The 13,297-nt window shown below is 34.9% G+C and overlaps 1 protein-coding gene across 1 annotated transcript; it reads right to left on the reverse strand.

Moving 5' to 3' along the window:
• Window positions 1-3,043: 3,043 nt before the first annotated feature.
• Window positions 3,044-11,225, reverse strand: LOC132732621 (uncharacterized). Its single transcript, XM_060719093.1, has 3 exons — window positions 10,608-11,225; window positions 10,094-10,252; window positions 3,044-3,631 (listed from the first exon to the last, which is right to left on the reverse strand). Exons 1-3 carry the CDS (start codon window positions 11,178-11,180, stop codon window positions 3,044-3,046), a joined length of 1,320 nt encoding a protein of 439 aa, XP_060575076.1. The 5' UTR covers window positions 11,181-11,225.
• Window positions 11,226-13,297: the final 2,072 nt, after the last annotated feature.

Genomic DNA, 13,297 nt, shown 5'->3' on the forward strand with positions numbered 1-13,297 from the left:
TACATAAATCAATTTAAATAATTTTGGCTTTGATTCACTAAAATTTGTTGAGTAGTGAATTTTTTCGCGGGAAAATTGCTGAAAATTTATCGGCCATTACTTTTATATAAGTTACACCTGTCATTTCATTATAAGAATAATAATTATCAATTTTATTTCCTTTTCCTGAGTTGTAAATTAATGGCAAAAATTTACAAACCATACGCTGATTTTTGCTTTATTTTCATTCCTTGTAATTGTCCGTTTATAAGATAATAATTATTATACACAATTATTAATTAATACTACTCGAATCTTGAATCTTTCGAGATCAACTTTTCCTAAATGTTTAGTACATGTTTCTAAAGTGTAAATTTATCGAAATATTTCCGCTCATCTAGGGGCATGCTGCTTTAATATTATACTTGCTAGTGAATGCAGTTAACTGGGAGAATATGATTTTGTAGTAGGCGAGACCATCTACATTTTCAAGTGTATCCCTTTTATTTAAAAAAGGAGACCTCACAACCCCAAAATAAATGAATAAAAAATAATCAGAGCTAGAAGAAATACTCAGTCATTAGTCATTTAATTTCAAATATTTACATTCCAACCAGATTAATATTTGCAGGATAATTCTTTTAATCGATAGTAATGAGAAGTGGAATTGCTACACTCCTCCCTTCTTTGTGCACTTAATAGTTTTTGACATTTTGAAGTCAGGACAAGTTAATGAAATCTTAGGTTGTCATCAAAGCAGGTAGTAAATCTTTATTTTTCCAAACAAAACATCTCGTAGTTGTAGTATAAATTACAATTTCAAATAACTCTTGGAATTAGGGTCGGAACACTACAAAAAAAATCATGTTTAAGGATGGCCTTACCACTATAGTAACTTTTAAATAAAGAAAGAATTTTAAACTTAAACTCAAGTTATTATTGAAAATAAAAAAATATGAATTTATTTACCTTTAACTTTTCTTTTTCGGATTCGCAATTCCTGTAAAAACAATGAAAGATACATTAATAATATTCATGAGGGTTGTTGTTAATGAAACATTTTAGCGTTATTTCTTTAAAAATGTAAGGCAACTAGTGTTTTGTAATTGTTAATGAATAGTTTCAATTTTGATTTTTTTTATAGTACTGTTCCATATACAGGGTACCCTAGAGCTTGATTTGTGCACGCCGCTAGGCCACTTAGATTATTTGATCTTGTTTAAGGGCAACACATTTTTCATTTGTTACTGTAATGACCAGTGCTTAGGTAGTTGGCATGCAGCATTGCCTAGTCGACCTCTATAACGGTTTTATAATTCACGCCCCTTGGGTCAACAATGATCCGGTCCTGGTAGGCATTAAGTATGCATAGAGTTGCAAAAATAAAACAAGTCATAAACATCTGGGAAACTACAAATCCCTGAGATAAGATATTTGATATGTATCATCACCCTCAAACCCTCTACACATTTTAAAAATATTATACCCCTCGAATTAAAATTTGTTTCTATTCAGGGGGTCATTTAACTATGTACTTTCTCTAGCATTGCCTTTAGTTGATCTATACAATTGTCATGTCGTTTTGGCCAAAATGACCCAGCACTGGCGGCCATTAAGTTTGCATAGATTTGTTAAGTGCAAAGTCTTTAACACATCTTTTTGTAAACTACATTACCAATAGACAAGATAACTGGTATTATTTAACACAGTTGGTCCCGCCAAGGGGGATATTTAATTATATTGACTTATATAAGGAAAAACATTAAAGTTTTCTTCTGTCCAGAGTTTTGATATATTTCATATACCAATGCGTAGTTGACCTTTCAAAGTAAATCATTCATTGAGACCAACATTGCCCAGCCCTGCAGTCACTTTCTTTACTTAGATTTATATATATTTATGTATATATAATCATATTAGTATTTTTGTATGAAATCATGTCTACATCAAACTTTTTTCATCGCATTGTAATAATTTAAAAGTGACATTAATAATGATGCCAGTGTTTAGAAGAGTCTTGCTTTTGGGTAACATAGTTTAAATAGTATTTTACAGCAAAACACAAATTAATATATAGAAAGTGCAAAATAGTTTTTTGTACAAGGGACAGAAGGACTTTTGTTTCTAGTTTCGAGTATATGTTCATTTAGTTTCGCGTATATGTTCATTTTTGCTTTAATTATAAGATGAGAAAGTATATATCGCCCATAGATATTTTGCTTCTATATTTTTCTTAATAATGTTACAACAGCAATTAAGGGCGCCAGGGGCCAAGTTGTTATGAAATTTGACTTCAAATGGGTTGCCCCAAACCGTTTTGCTTCGACTCCTACATTCGAACGTCATTTGTTCTTATGTGCCCGGTCGTGTCTAAATAAATGCACAGAGGGGCATGTGATGTTTTTCTGTGCCACTAAAACTGAAACGCTATATGACCTCTACTGTTTTGGGCGGCGTTAACCCTTACCAATACAAATAAACAAATAAAGACTACAATTAAAAGTGTAACTGGACAATATTGTAACACATAGACAATGCACTTGATTGAGTAAGTTTTATTAGTTAATGTGAATTGTTGAAAACGAACCTTGCGTGATTTTGAACTTGAAGATGTGAACACATCTGAGAGCTTCCGAAGACCTTTTTGGAAAATGGATTCTTTGGAAACAAAACGGCCGCTCATATCAGACCGAGCACCACAAGCCCCACTTAAAACATCTTCTTTAGTTTCTGCACTAGCCTTGGCGATGGCAGATAAAACGTCTTCTTTTGCATTACAAATATCAGAGACAGCCTCACTTTTCCGTCCATCAATATCGTGTTTTGCCACGGCAATATATTGTTTTACATGTTCCCCGGCTGTGTTTATTTCAGATATACCATCAGACGTCTTCCCAGCAATGTCTTGTTTTGCCTGTTCCCCGGCTTGTGTTTATTTCAGATATACCATCAGATTTCTTCCCAGCAATGTCTTGTTTTGCCTGTTCTCCGGCTGTGTTTATTTCAGATATACCATCAGACGTCTTCCCTGCAATGTCTTGTTTTGCCTGTTCCCCGACTGTGTTTATTTCAGATATACCATCAGACGTTTCCCAGCAATGTCTTGTTTTACATGTTCTCCGGCTGTGTTAATTTCAGATATACCATCAGACGTCTTCCCAGCAATGTCTTTTTTTGCGTGTTCTCCGACTGTGTTTATTTCAGATATACCGTCAGACGTCTTCCCAGCAATGTCTTGTTTTACATGTTCTCCGGCTGTGTTAATTTCAGATATACCATCAGACGTCTTCCCAGCAATGTCTTTTTTTGCGTGTTCTCCGACTGTGTTTATTTCAGATATACCATGAGACGTCTTCCCAGCAATGTCTTGTTTTGCCTGTTCCCCGGCTGTGTTTATTTCAGATATGGCATCCCTTCTCTCTTCAGAAAGTGTTTGCTTTAACGATGTTCCAGCGTTTTCAACATCAGCTAAAGTGGCATCCTTCAATTCACCAACATCTTGTTTTAATTTATGTAGTACAGCCAATGCTTTCTCGTCGAGTTTACGCAATGACTCTGCTGTTCTTTGGTCAAGTTCAGTTAAAGCTTTTTTTCTTTTCTCAAGGAGTGTCACTGTGTCACCCTGGCTTATGTGTATTGTGTTGTTTTTTAACTGTAATGTAAAATATTTATATGAGTGTAATATACCTATAAACGTTTTACTTATAAAACATTGTGTTTGTTGTGTCTAGTTTTACAGTTTATCAGTAAACAACTGATTTCGACTTAGAAATGAATGAATATTTCAATAAAAATTAATCACTGAAGACAATTGCACTTTCATTAGTTTTCATAACAACTTAATTAGGTTTTGTAATAATTCTTCGTGCCCTATATAATTTAACTATTTTGAATAATATTATTATCTAGAGAACATATATACGACAACATGGCCATCCCCCGCCGAATGTGTTTGCTCATTGGAAGAATGTATATGTAGTACAGCAGAATAATTCCATTTTAAGAGGTCTTTTGGTAATGAAAACTGATGGTTATAGTGATTACAGATTTGAAACCTATGTGAATACTGATGGCTGAATATACAAAGGGCAATTACTGAAAAATAATGCAGGGTAGGTTATCATTCTTGTGTGCTGCATCCCTCCTCAGTAAAATCTATCCACCTATGAAGTTTCAAGTTGATACCTCAATACTTTTTGACAAAAAAATTGAATTGAAAAATTAAGTATGAAAAATAACAAAGGGCAATAACTCAAAAAATATAAAAGGTAGAGTTATCATTCTTGTGCACTGCACACCTCCTGCGTTAGATCTATGAAGTTTAATAATGATATCTCAAAGGCCTTTTGAGTTATGCTCTGGACAAAAATTAATTTTGAAATATTAAAAAAGGGCAATAACTAAACAATTATGCAGGGTAGAGTTATATTTCTTGTGCACTGCACTCTTCCTCAATGAGATCCATCCACCTATGAAGTTTCAAGTTGATACCTCTAATACTTTTTGAGATAAGCTCCGGACAATATAGTATGAAAAAGAACAAAGGGCAATAACTCAAAAATTGTACAGGGAAGAGTTATCATTCTTGTGCACAGCATTCCTCCTCAATAAAATCTATCCACCTATGACATTTCATGTTGACATGTCAAACACTTTTGAGTTATGCTCCACTCGGGTGAAAAATTAGGTATGACAAATAACAAAGGGCAATAACTTTAAAATTATGAAAGGTAGTGTTATCATTCTTGTGCACTGCACACCTCCTGAGTTAGATCAATGCACCTATGGAGTTTCATTTTGATATCTCAAAGGCCTTTCGAGTTATGTTCTGGACAAAAATTAATTTTGAAAAATAACAAAGGGCAATAACTCAAAAATTATGCAGAGTAGATTTATCATTCTTGTGCACTACACTCCTCCCCAATGAGATCCATTCACCTATGAAGTTTCAAGTTGATACCTCAAACACTTTTAGAGATAAGCTCTGGACAAAATAGCATGAAAAAGAACAAAGGGCAATAATTCAAAACTTGTAAAGGGAAGAGTTATCATTTGTGTGCACAGTATTCCTCCTCAATAAAATCTATCCACCTATTACATTTCATGTTGATATCTCAAACACTTTTTGAGTTATGCTCCACTCAGGTGAAATATTAAGTATGAAAAATAACAAAGGGCAATAACTCAAAAATTATGAAAGATAGAGTTATCATTCTTGTGCATTGCACACCCTCTGAGTGAGATCTATGAACCTATGAAGTTTCATCTTGATAACCAATAGGCCTTTGGAGTTATGCTCTGGACAAAAATCAATTTCGAAAAATAACAAAGGGCAATAACTCAAAAATTATGCAGGGTAGAGTTATAATTCTTGTGCACTGCTCTTACCCGCAATGAGGTCTATCCAACTATGAAGTTTCAAGTTGATTACTCAAATACTTTAAGAGATATGCTCCGGACAAAAATGTCGGACGGAAGAACGGACGGACGGACGGAAGGTCGGTCGGACGGACGGAGACTATTTCTATATCCCCCGCCGCCTTTTCGGCGGGGGATAATAAGTGCAGAGCAGCAGTCTCAAGTCCATAGCTTTCATATTTGAGGAGAAAAGGCCCGGACAAAATTAGAGTATGAAAATTTACAAAGGGCAATAACTCTAAAAATAAGAACTGCAGAGTACCGGTCCTTGTGCACTGCACTTCAGGTTATTGAAAGAAGCATGAATACCAAGTTTGAAGTCAATCAGACTTATAGTGACTGAGTTATGCTCCGGACAAGCTTTAGGGGACGCCGACGCCGACAACGACGACGCCGACAACGACACAGACGCCGCCGACGCCGCCGACAAAAGTAACCGCTATATGTCACCTTTTCAAGGCGACACAAAAAAGGTTACTGTGGTATCAGCATGCTGAGATCAATGATGATGGTGGTCTAAGTGGTTGTGTTGGTGGCGTAGGTGATGTTGTTGTTTACAGTTTTGAAAACAAACAAAGGGTACTGTGGTATCTGCACGCTGTAAGCAGTGATGATGGTGGTCTTAGTGGTTGTGTTGGTGGCGAAGGTGATGTTGTTGTTTAAAGTTTTGAAAACAAACAAAGGTTACTGTGGTATCAGCACGCTGTGAGCAGTGATGATGGTGGTCTTAGTGGTTGTGTTGTTGGCGAAGGTGATGTTTTTGTTTAAATCTTTGAAAACAAACAAAGGTAACTGTGGTATCTGAACGCTAAGAGCAGTGATGATGGTGGTCTTAGTGGTTGTAATGATCGCGTAGGTGATGTTGTTGTTTACATTTTTGAAAACAAACAGAGGTAACTGTGGTATCAGGACGCTGTTAACAGTGATAATGGTGGTCTTAGTGGTTGTGTTTGTGGCGTATGTGATGATGTTTACAGTTTTGAAAACAAACAAAGGTAACTGTGGTATCAGCACGCTGTGAGCAGTGATGATGGTGGTCTTAGTAGTTGTGTTAGTCGTATGTGATATTGTTGGTAACAGTTTTGAAAACAAACAAATGTAACTGTGGTATCAGCACGCTGAGGGCAGTGGTAATGCTGGTCTTAGTTGTTGTAAAGGTGGCGTAGGTGATGATGTTGTTTACAGTTTTGAAAACAAACAAAGTTTACTGTGGTATCAGCACACGCTGTAAGCAGTGATGATGAGTGGTCTTAGTGGTTGTGTATGTGGCGTAGGTGATGTTGTTGTTTACAGTTTTGAAAACAAACAAATGTAACTGTGGTATCAGCACGCTGAGAGCAGTGGTAATGCTGGTCTTAGTTGTTGTAATGGTGGCGTAGGTGATGATGTTGTTTACAGTTTTGAAAACAAACAAAGTTTACTGTGGTATCAGCATGCTCAGAGCAGTGATGATGGTGGTCTTATTGGTTGTGTTTGTGGCGCAGGTGATGTTGTTGTTTACAGTTTTGAAAACAAACAAAGTTTACAGTGGTATCAGCATGCTGAGAGCAGTGATGATGGTGGTCTTACTGGTTGTGTTGGTGGCGTATGTGATGTTGTTGTTAAAATTTTTGAAAGTAAACCAAGGTAACTGTGGTATCTGCACGCTTCGAGCAGTGATGATGGTGGTCTTAGTGATTGTGTTGGTGGCGCACGTGATGTTGTTGTTTACAGTTTTGAAAACAAACAATGGTCACTGTGGTATCTGCACTCTTAGAGCAGTGATGATGGTGGTCTTAGTTGTTGTGTTGGTGGCGTATGTGATGTTGTTGTTTACAGTTTTCAAAAACAAACAATGGTTACTGTGATATCTGCACGCTGAGAGCAGTGATGATGGTGGTCTTAGTGGTTGTAATGATGGCGTAGGTGATGATGTTGTTTACAGTTTTTAAAACAATCAAAGGTTACTGTGGTATCAGCACGCTGTGAGCATTGATGATGGTGGTCTTAGGGGTTGTGTTGGTGGCGCACGTGATGTTGTTGTTTACAGTTTTGAAAACAAACAAAGGTTACTGTGATATTAGCACGCTGAGAGCAGAGATGATGGTGGTCTTAGTGGTTGTGTTTGTGGCGTAGGTGATGTTGTTGTTAAAATTTTTGAAAGTAAACAAAGGTAACTGTGGTATCTGCACGCTTCGAGCAGTGATGATGGTGGTCTTAGTGGTTGTGGTGGTGGCGTAGGTGATGTTGTAGTTTAATTTTATGAAAACAAACAAAGGTAACTGTGGTATCAGGACGCTGTAAGCAGTGATGATGGTGGTCTTAGTGGTTGTGTTGGTGGCGTATGTGATGTTGTTGTTTACAGTTTTGAAAACAAACAAAGGTTACTGTGGTATCAGCACGCTGTAAGCAGTGATGATGAGTGGTCTTAGTGGTTGTGTTGGTGGCGTATGTGATGTTGTTGTTTACAGTTTTGAAAACAAACAAAGGTTACTGTGGTATCTGCACGCTGTAAGCAGTGATGATGGTGGTCTTAGTGGTTGTAATGGTGGCGTAGGTGATGTTGTTGTTTAAAGTTTTGAAAACAAACAAAGGTTACTGTGGTATCTGCACTCTTAGAGCAGTGATGATGGTGGTCTTAGTGGTTGTGATGGTGGCGTATGTGATGTTGTTGTTTACAGTTTTGAAAAACAAACAAAGGTTACTGTGATATCTGCACGCTGAGAGCAGTGATGATGGTGGTCTTAGTGGTTGTAATGATGGCGTAGGTTATGTTGTTGTTTACAGTTTTGAAAACAATCAAAGGTTACTCTGGTATCCGCACGCTATGAGCAGTGATGATGGTGGTATTAGTGGTTGTGTTGGTGGTGCAGGTGATGTTGTTGTTTACAGTTTTGAAAACAAACAAAGGTTACTGTGATATTAGCATGTTGTGAGCAGTGATAATGGTGGTCTTAGTGGCTGTGTTGGTGGCGTATGTGATGTTGTTGTTTACAGTTTTGAAAAACAAACAAAGAGTACTGTGGTATCAGCACGCTGTGAGCAGTGATGATGGTGGTCTTAGTGGTTATGTTGGTAGCGCACGTGATGTTGTTGTTTACAGTTTTGAAAACAAACAAAGGTTACTGTGATATTAGCATGTTGTGAGCAGTGATGATGGTGGTCTTATTGGTTTTGTTGGTGACGCACGTGATGATGTTGTTTACAGTTTTCAAAAACAAACAAAGGTTACTGTGTTATCTGAACGCTGTGAGCAGTGATGATGAGTTGTCTTAGTGGTTGTGTTGATGACATAAGTGATGTTGTTGTTAACAGTTTTGAAAACAAACAAAGGTTACTGTGGTATCAGCACGCTGAGAGCATTCATGATGGTGGTCTTAGTAGTTGTAATAGTTGCGTAGGTGATGTTGTTGTTTACAGTTTTGAAAACAAACAAAGGTTACTGTGGTATCCGCACGCTGTGAGCTGTTATGATGGTATTGAGATTTGATGGTATACGGTATTTTTTCATGTATGTAAAAATTGTTTGAAAACCATTTTTATCGTTGTAATTAAATAGATGTCACATTCGTGTTTAAATATTAAAATAGTTTTGATAGAGTGTTTACAGGGGCGTATCTCGTTTGGGAGCAGGGTCTGACCCACAAGCGTCTGTGCGTGTAAGCTGGTATCACGCTCACTACTGAAGGGAATGGAATAAAACTTAACATAATAAGTTTACTTTTACATAAATTCATATCATGACTTTTGATCTTTAACCTAAGGACCAAATTCTTGCGCGCGACAAATCGTCATTACAATGTCCAACATATCCAACACAATTGCATAATACTTTTAAATATATCCATCAATGATAATTATGTTGAAACAAAACGAAATTTAATTCCTTTTATGTAATATTTCCTTTGAAATTAGGGTGTGACATTGACCTTTATGTTTCGGATCCATATGTTATACATGACACATTGTTCCGATATGCTACACATTTATACAAAATTATTTTAATACCATCCATAAATGACAACGTTATTGACCGGAAAATGTTCGGACAGCGGGGCGGACGGAAGGATGAATGTTACAAAACTATATGCTTCCCCATACAATTCAACTTCTATAGCGCATAGTAAATCATAAATACACAAACTGCTAGCTATACAATTAGATTTTTATTACAATATATCTTTAAAAGATATATGTTTTTAGAAACAGTGCCATTTACCATGACCACACGGAGCCCAATAGCATTCATTTACTAGTCGCATTCTTAATAAAAAGCTATGTTTTTTTGTTTAATAATGATGTCTCAGTCCTAACTATTGTTATCAGCTTGAGACCTTTTTTTCTTTGTTTTTCTATTTTTAGCAACAGTGACCTTTACCCATTATTATGATTTCTTTATAAATTGCTTTTTTGTTCTTTCATTAACAAGTTTGTTTTACAATGTTAAATCATATTGAGACAGATTTACATGCAACACCGAGTATCGAGTATAAAAAAGTAAAAAATTTATTGATATAAACTTAATTTAATTTATATAATGTTTCACTTATCTTTTACAATTCAGTCCTCATTTAAAAATTAATATACAATATTAGCTTAAAGATAGTCGGATGTCAACCCTTAAAAAGGTCAATAAGCACTTGTCTTGAAATCAAAGCAGATACTCATATATTACATTAAATAAGTCAGATTCATATTGTAATATATAAGTGATTACCTGTGTTAGTTTATGAACTGCATTCTTTGACGCCTCGTCATTAATCAGACACTTTGGATCTTGAAGAACAACAATGAACGCGTCCAAATAGGAACACACAGTTGTTTCGTCGATTTCAAGCTTTGAGCTATGTAAGATTTCATTTCGGATGTCTCGCGCCTGAAATAAGTTTTATAATACATACATTTGTGAAGAAGAGGGAATCATAACACATAATTCCCACTTCTCTTTACTTTTTATTCTTATAATATGTATAATCATAAAGAACATATTTTTTTCTGTTCAAGGTTAAGGAATACTTGGTTTTAATGATTTTGATAAGTTTAATCCTTACTTAGGAAAGTCTGCAGTTCGAGGTCATATTTAAACGTTTACATTTCGATTAAGGTTATCTTAAAAATAAAATGGCAAAATTATATTTTTTACCAGTAAATCTAGATCTATTCAGTAATTAATTAAGAATATTGATGACTATAAAATCATTTATAAATCATCAACCGTTTCCTGCACTTACCGTATGAAACGAACTCCTGGTATGGGGGTTAATTCTGGTCACAAAGTTTTGTATTGACGTGTTGTTTATAATAATGCTCAGCAGACCAGCAGCATCTGTATCTTTAGCTGATGTCCCTGGACCTTTAGTGTTTTGGAAACATTTTGCATAGCTCCACCCATCAGGATCCGAACACCACGTACTTGGGTATGTGTTCTTCCATAAAGGGTCTTTAAATGCATGCTCATCTATAATTGCATCGTAGAATTTACTACAAATGCCATCAGGACATTTCCTACGTCCGACTGGTCTGCTTCCAAAACAGTTGTTTGAGGTCTTTTGGCTACATGTCCATCTGTTACATGCCTTTGTAGAGTTGAAATGTTCAGGAGAAAGATTATTTCCTGTACACTGGTTGCACTGTTGTGGTGATCCAGATGGCAATGTTAATATTATCTTTTGAAGGGTATTATCACGACATTGCAGTACTTTTTCTCCAACAAATTCTTGAAGACCTTCCTGTAAGTATTCTAGTCCTTTTGAGCCTCGCACCCAATTCTTAAACAGATCTTTATCCAGTTCGTCACTTTGCATTATAGCATTTTCGAAACAGGTCAGTCTGAATGAAAGTAATAATATCCTAATAATGTGATATGGTCGACATTTTATGCATGCCAGTTTATTCAAATTTAAACTGAAATATCTAACTATTTACTTTTATGTTTGTTAAATATGCTTAGAAAAAATAAAGTCTCATATTTCCTATCATTTTGTTTCTATCTATTTTTCATCTTTGGTTATCATTTGGTTGAAATCTAACCAGGGGACAATCAAGTTTGAGATAAGTCTTTTTCACGGCGTAGCACAACATAGCAAAACAATCCAAAACATAGCATAAATTATTATAGCATAGCATAGCATAGCATAGCAAAACATAGCACTGCAAAGCAAAGTATAGCATTACAAACCATAAAGCAGGCGGCCCTTTTTTGATAATTAAACATGTAATATGTTGGGCTTACGCTTGAACTACAGTATAATGCAAAAATAACGTGTATTTCATGCAACATACCATTTTATACATACAATTTATAGTAATACATTTGAAATATATTGCGGTGTGAAGTGTGACACAGTAGCGTTTTCAAACAATAATTTAGCTGAGAAGATCTTTTGCCAAGTACAGTTTGTATATCAAGATTAAAGACCTTTTCTAACAGAATTTATGTATAACAAAAATGACATGATAAATCCTCATACATGTACATGTATATCAAAAGGAAAAATAAATTTATTTACATTGCACCATTTCATTATATAACCGTTAAACGGAGAATATCATTAAATGTATTTAATTTACTAAGATGACATGACCGTTGTATGTACTATGCATATAATTTTTGAGGTTATCTTACTTGAAGCAATATACATGTACATATATAGTTGAAAACTTACTTTAAATACATAACAAAGGTAAATTGCCAAGTTATTACATGTTTTGATATTTTGCTTGGCATAAGTGCTTCCAACATCAGCAGTGTAAGCCATAAAAACTTTATCGGACTTTTTAATTAAGTATGAGTTCAGTTATATATAAATTCAACTTTGATAGCACTTGATAATCCATATGTAGGTAAACCGCAGAAAGCTTATTTTGATTTTCAAAATCAAGATTTTCTCCACATGCTTAAGATTATTTTTGCTGCTATTAATATGTTTATTAGAAATTTCTTGCAGTAGCGTCATTTTAAATTGTTAGCGGCTGTAAACAAATAAATGTCGTACTTGAACTTTTACGTTGATAATTGTCCAATGAAACAAATAACAACTAAAAATTAAAACATCGCAACGTGCGCTATTACATTTTTAATTCAAGCTACGGAAATCGCCGTTAGAAACAACGGAAGCAGAAAATTAACGAGTATGTTATGAAAAAAGTCTTGTCTGAAGATTAGCAGACTTAGATTAGACTTAGACTTATGTTTCGAGAGGGAAACATAACTGTTATGATGGTATTTATGATGCAATATCCAAAAAAAAAATGTGTGTGCTTTATTATGCAAGATAACTTAACATGGTCAATGCATACATTGGGAAGCGCCAAATAATATGATACTTTTATGAATGCCTGTTTTATGAATTTGTATTTCCGTTAACGACACTTTAGATAAATTGTGTCATGCCACAGTAAATCATGCATCTCATTCAAAATAATATTGAACTACGCTGCAAAGAATAAAGGATATATGAAAAAATGGGCATTTTAAACTGAAAAATGAGCCAATATTTAAAAAAAAAACAATTATAGCTAGCTGTAACAGTTTAAAGAACCTTAATAGTGCATTGTACCAGTTCCTGAATGATATCATTATCTACTGATAACATTTCTTATGGTAGAAAACGATGCTCGCTATTTAAAGTTTCAATTTTCATGGCTAAAACTCTTTTCTTTGACAGTTATAAATATTCTTTCATATCTTTCTCGTGTTGTCAGTCCGTAGCCATTCTAGGCCGATTTAGATAAAACAATTAAAGCGTTTGAGAGTGCTTGAATCTTTGTGTTGTTCTACTTAAAACCAACATATAACATAAATTTAGCTGTCTTATAAAATAACCCAATTTTGATCATAATTTAAGTAAGGAATGACAAGTTATAAACGTTTTTTTTTTAATCCAATATTTTAAAATGTTGGTAAGATTAAAAATTGAGG

The sequence above is a fragment of the Ruditapes philippinarum genome, unplaced genomic scaffold (assembly GCF_026571515.1).
Source record: "Ruditapes philippinarum isolate M1 unplaced genomic scaffold, ASM2657151v2 ctg7479_1_1_1_1, whole genome shotgun sequence".
Taxonomy (NCBI): Eukaryota; Metazoa; Mollusca; class Bivalvia; order Venerida; family Veneridae; genus Ruditapes; species Ruditapes philippinarum.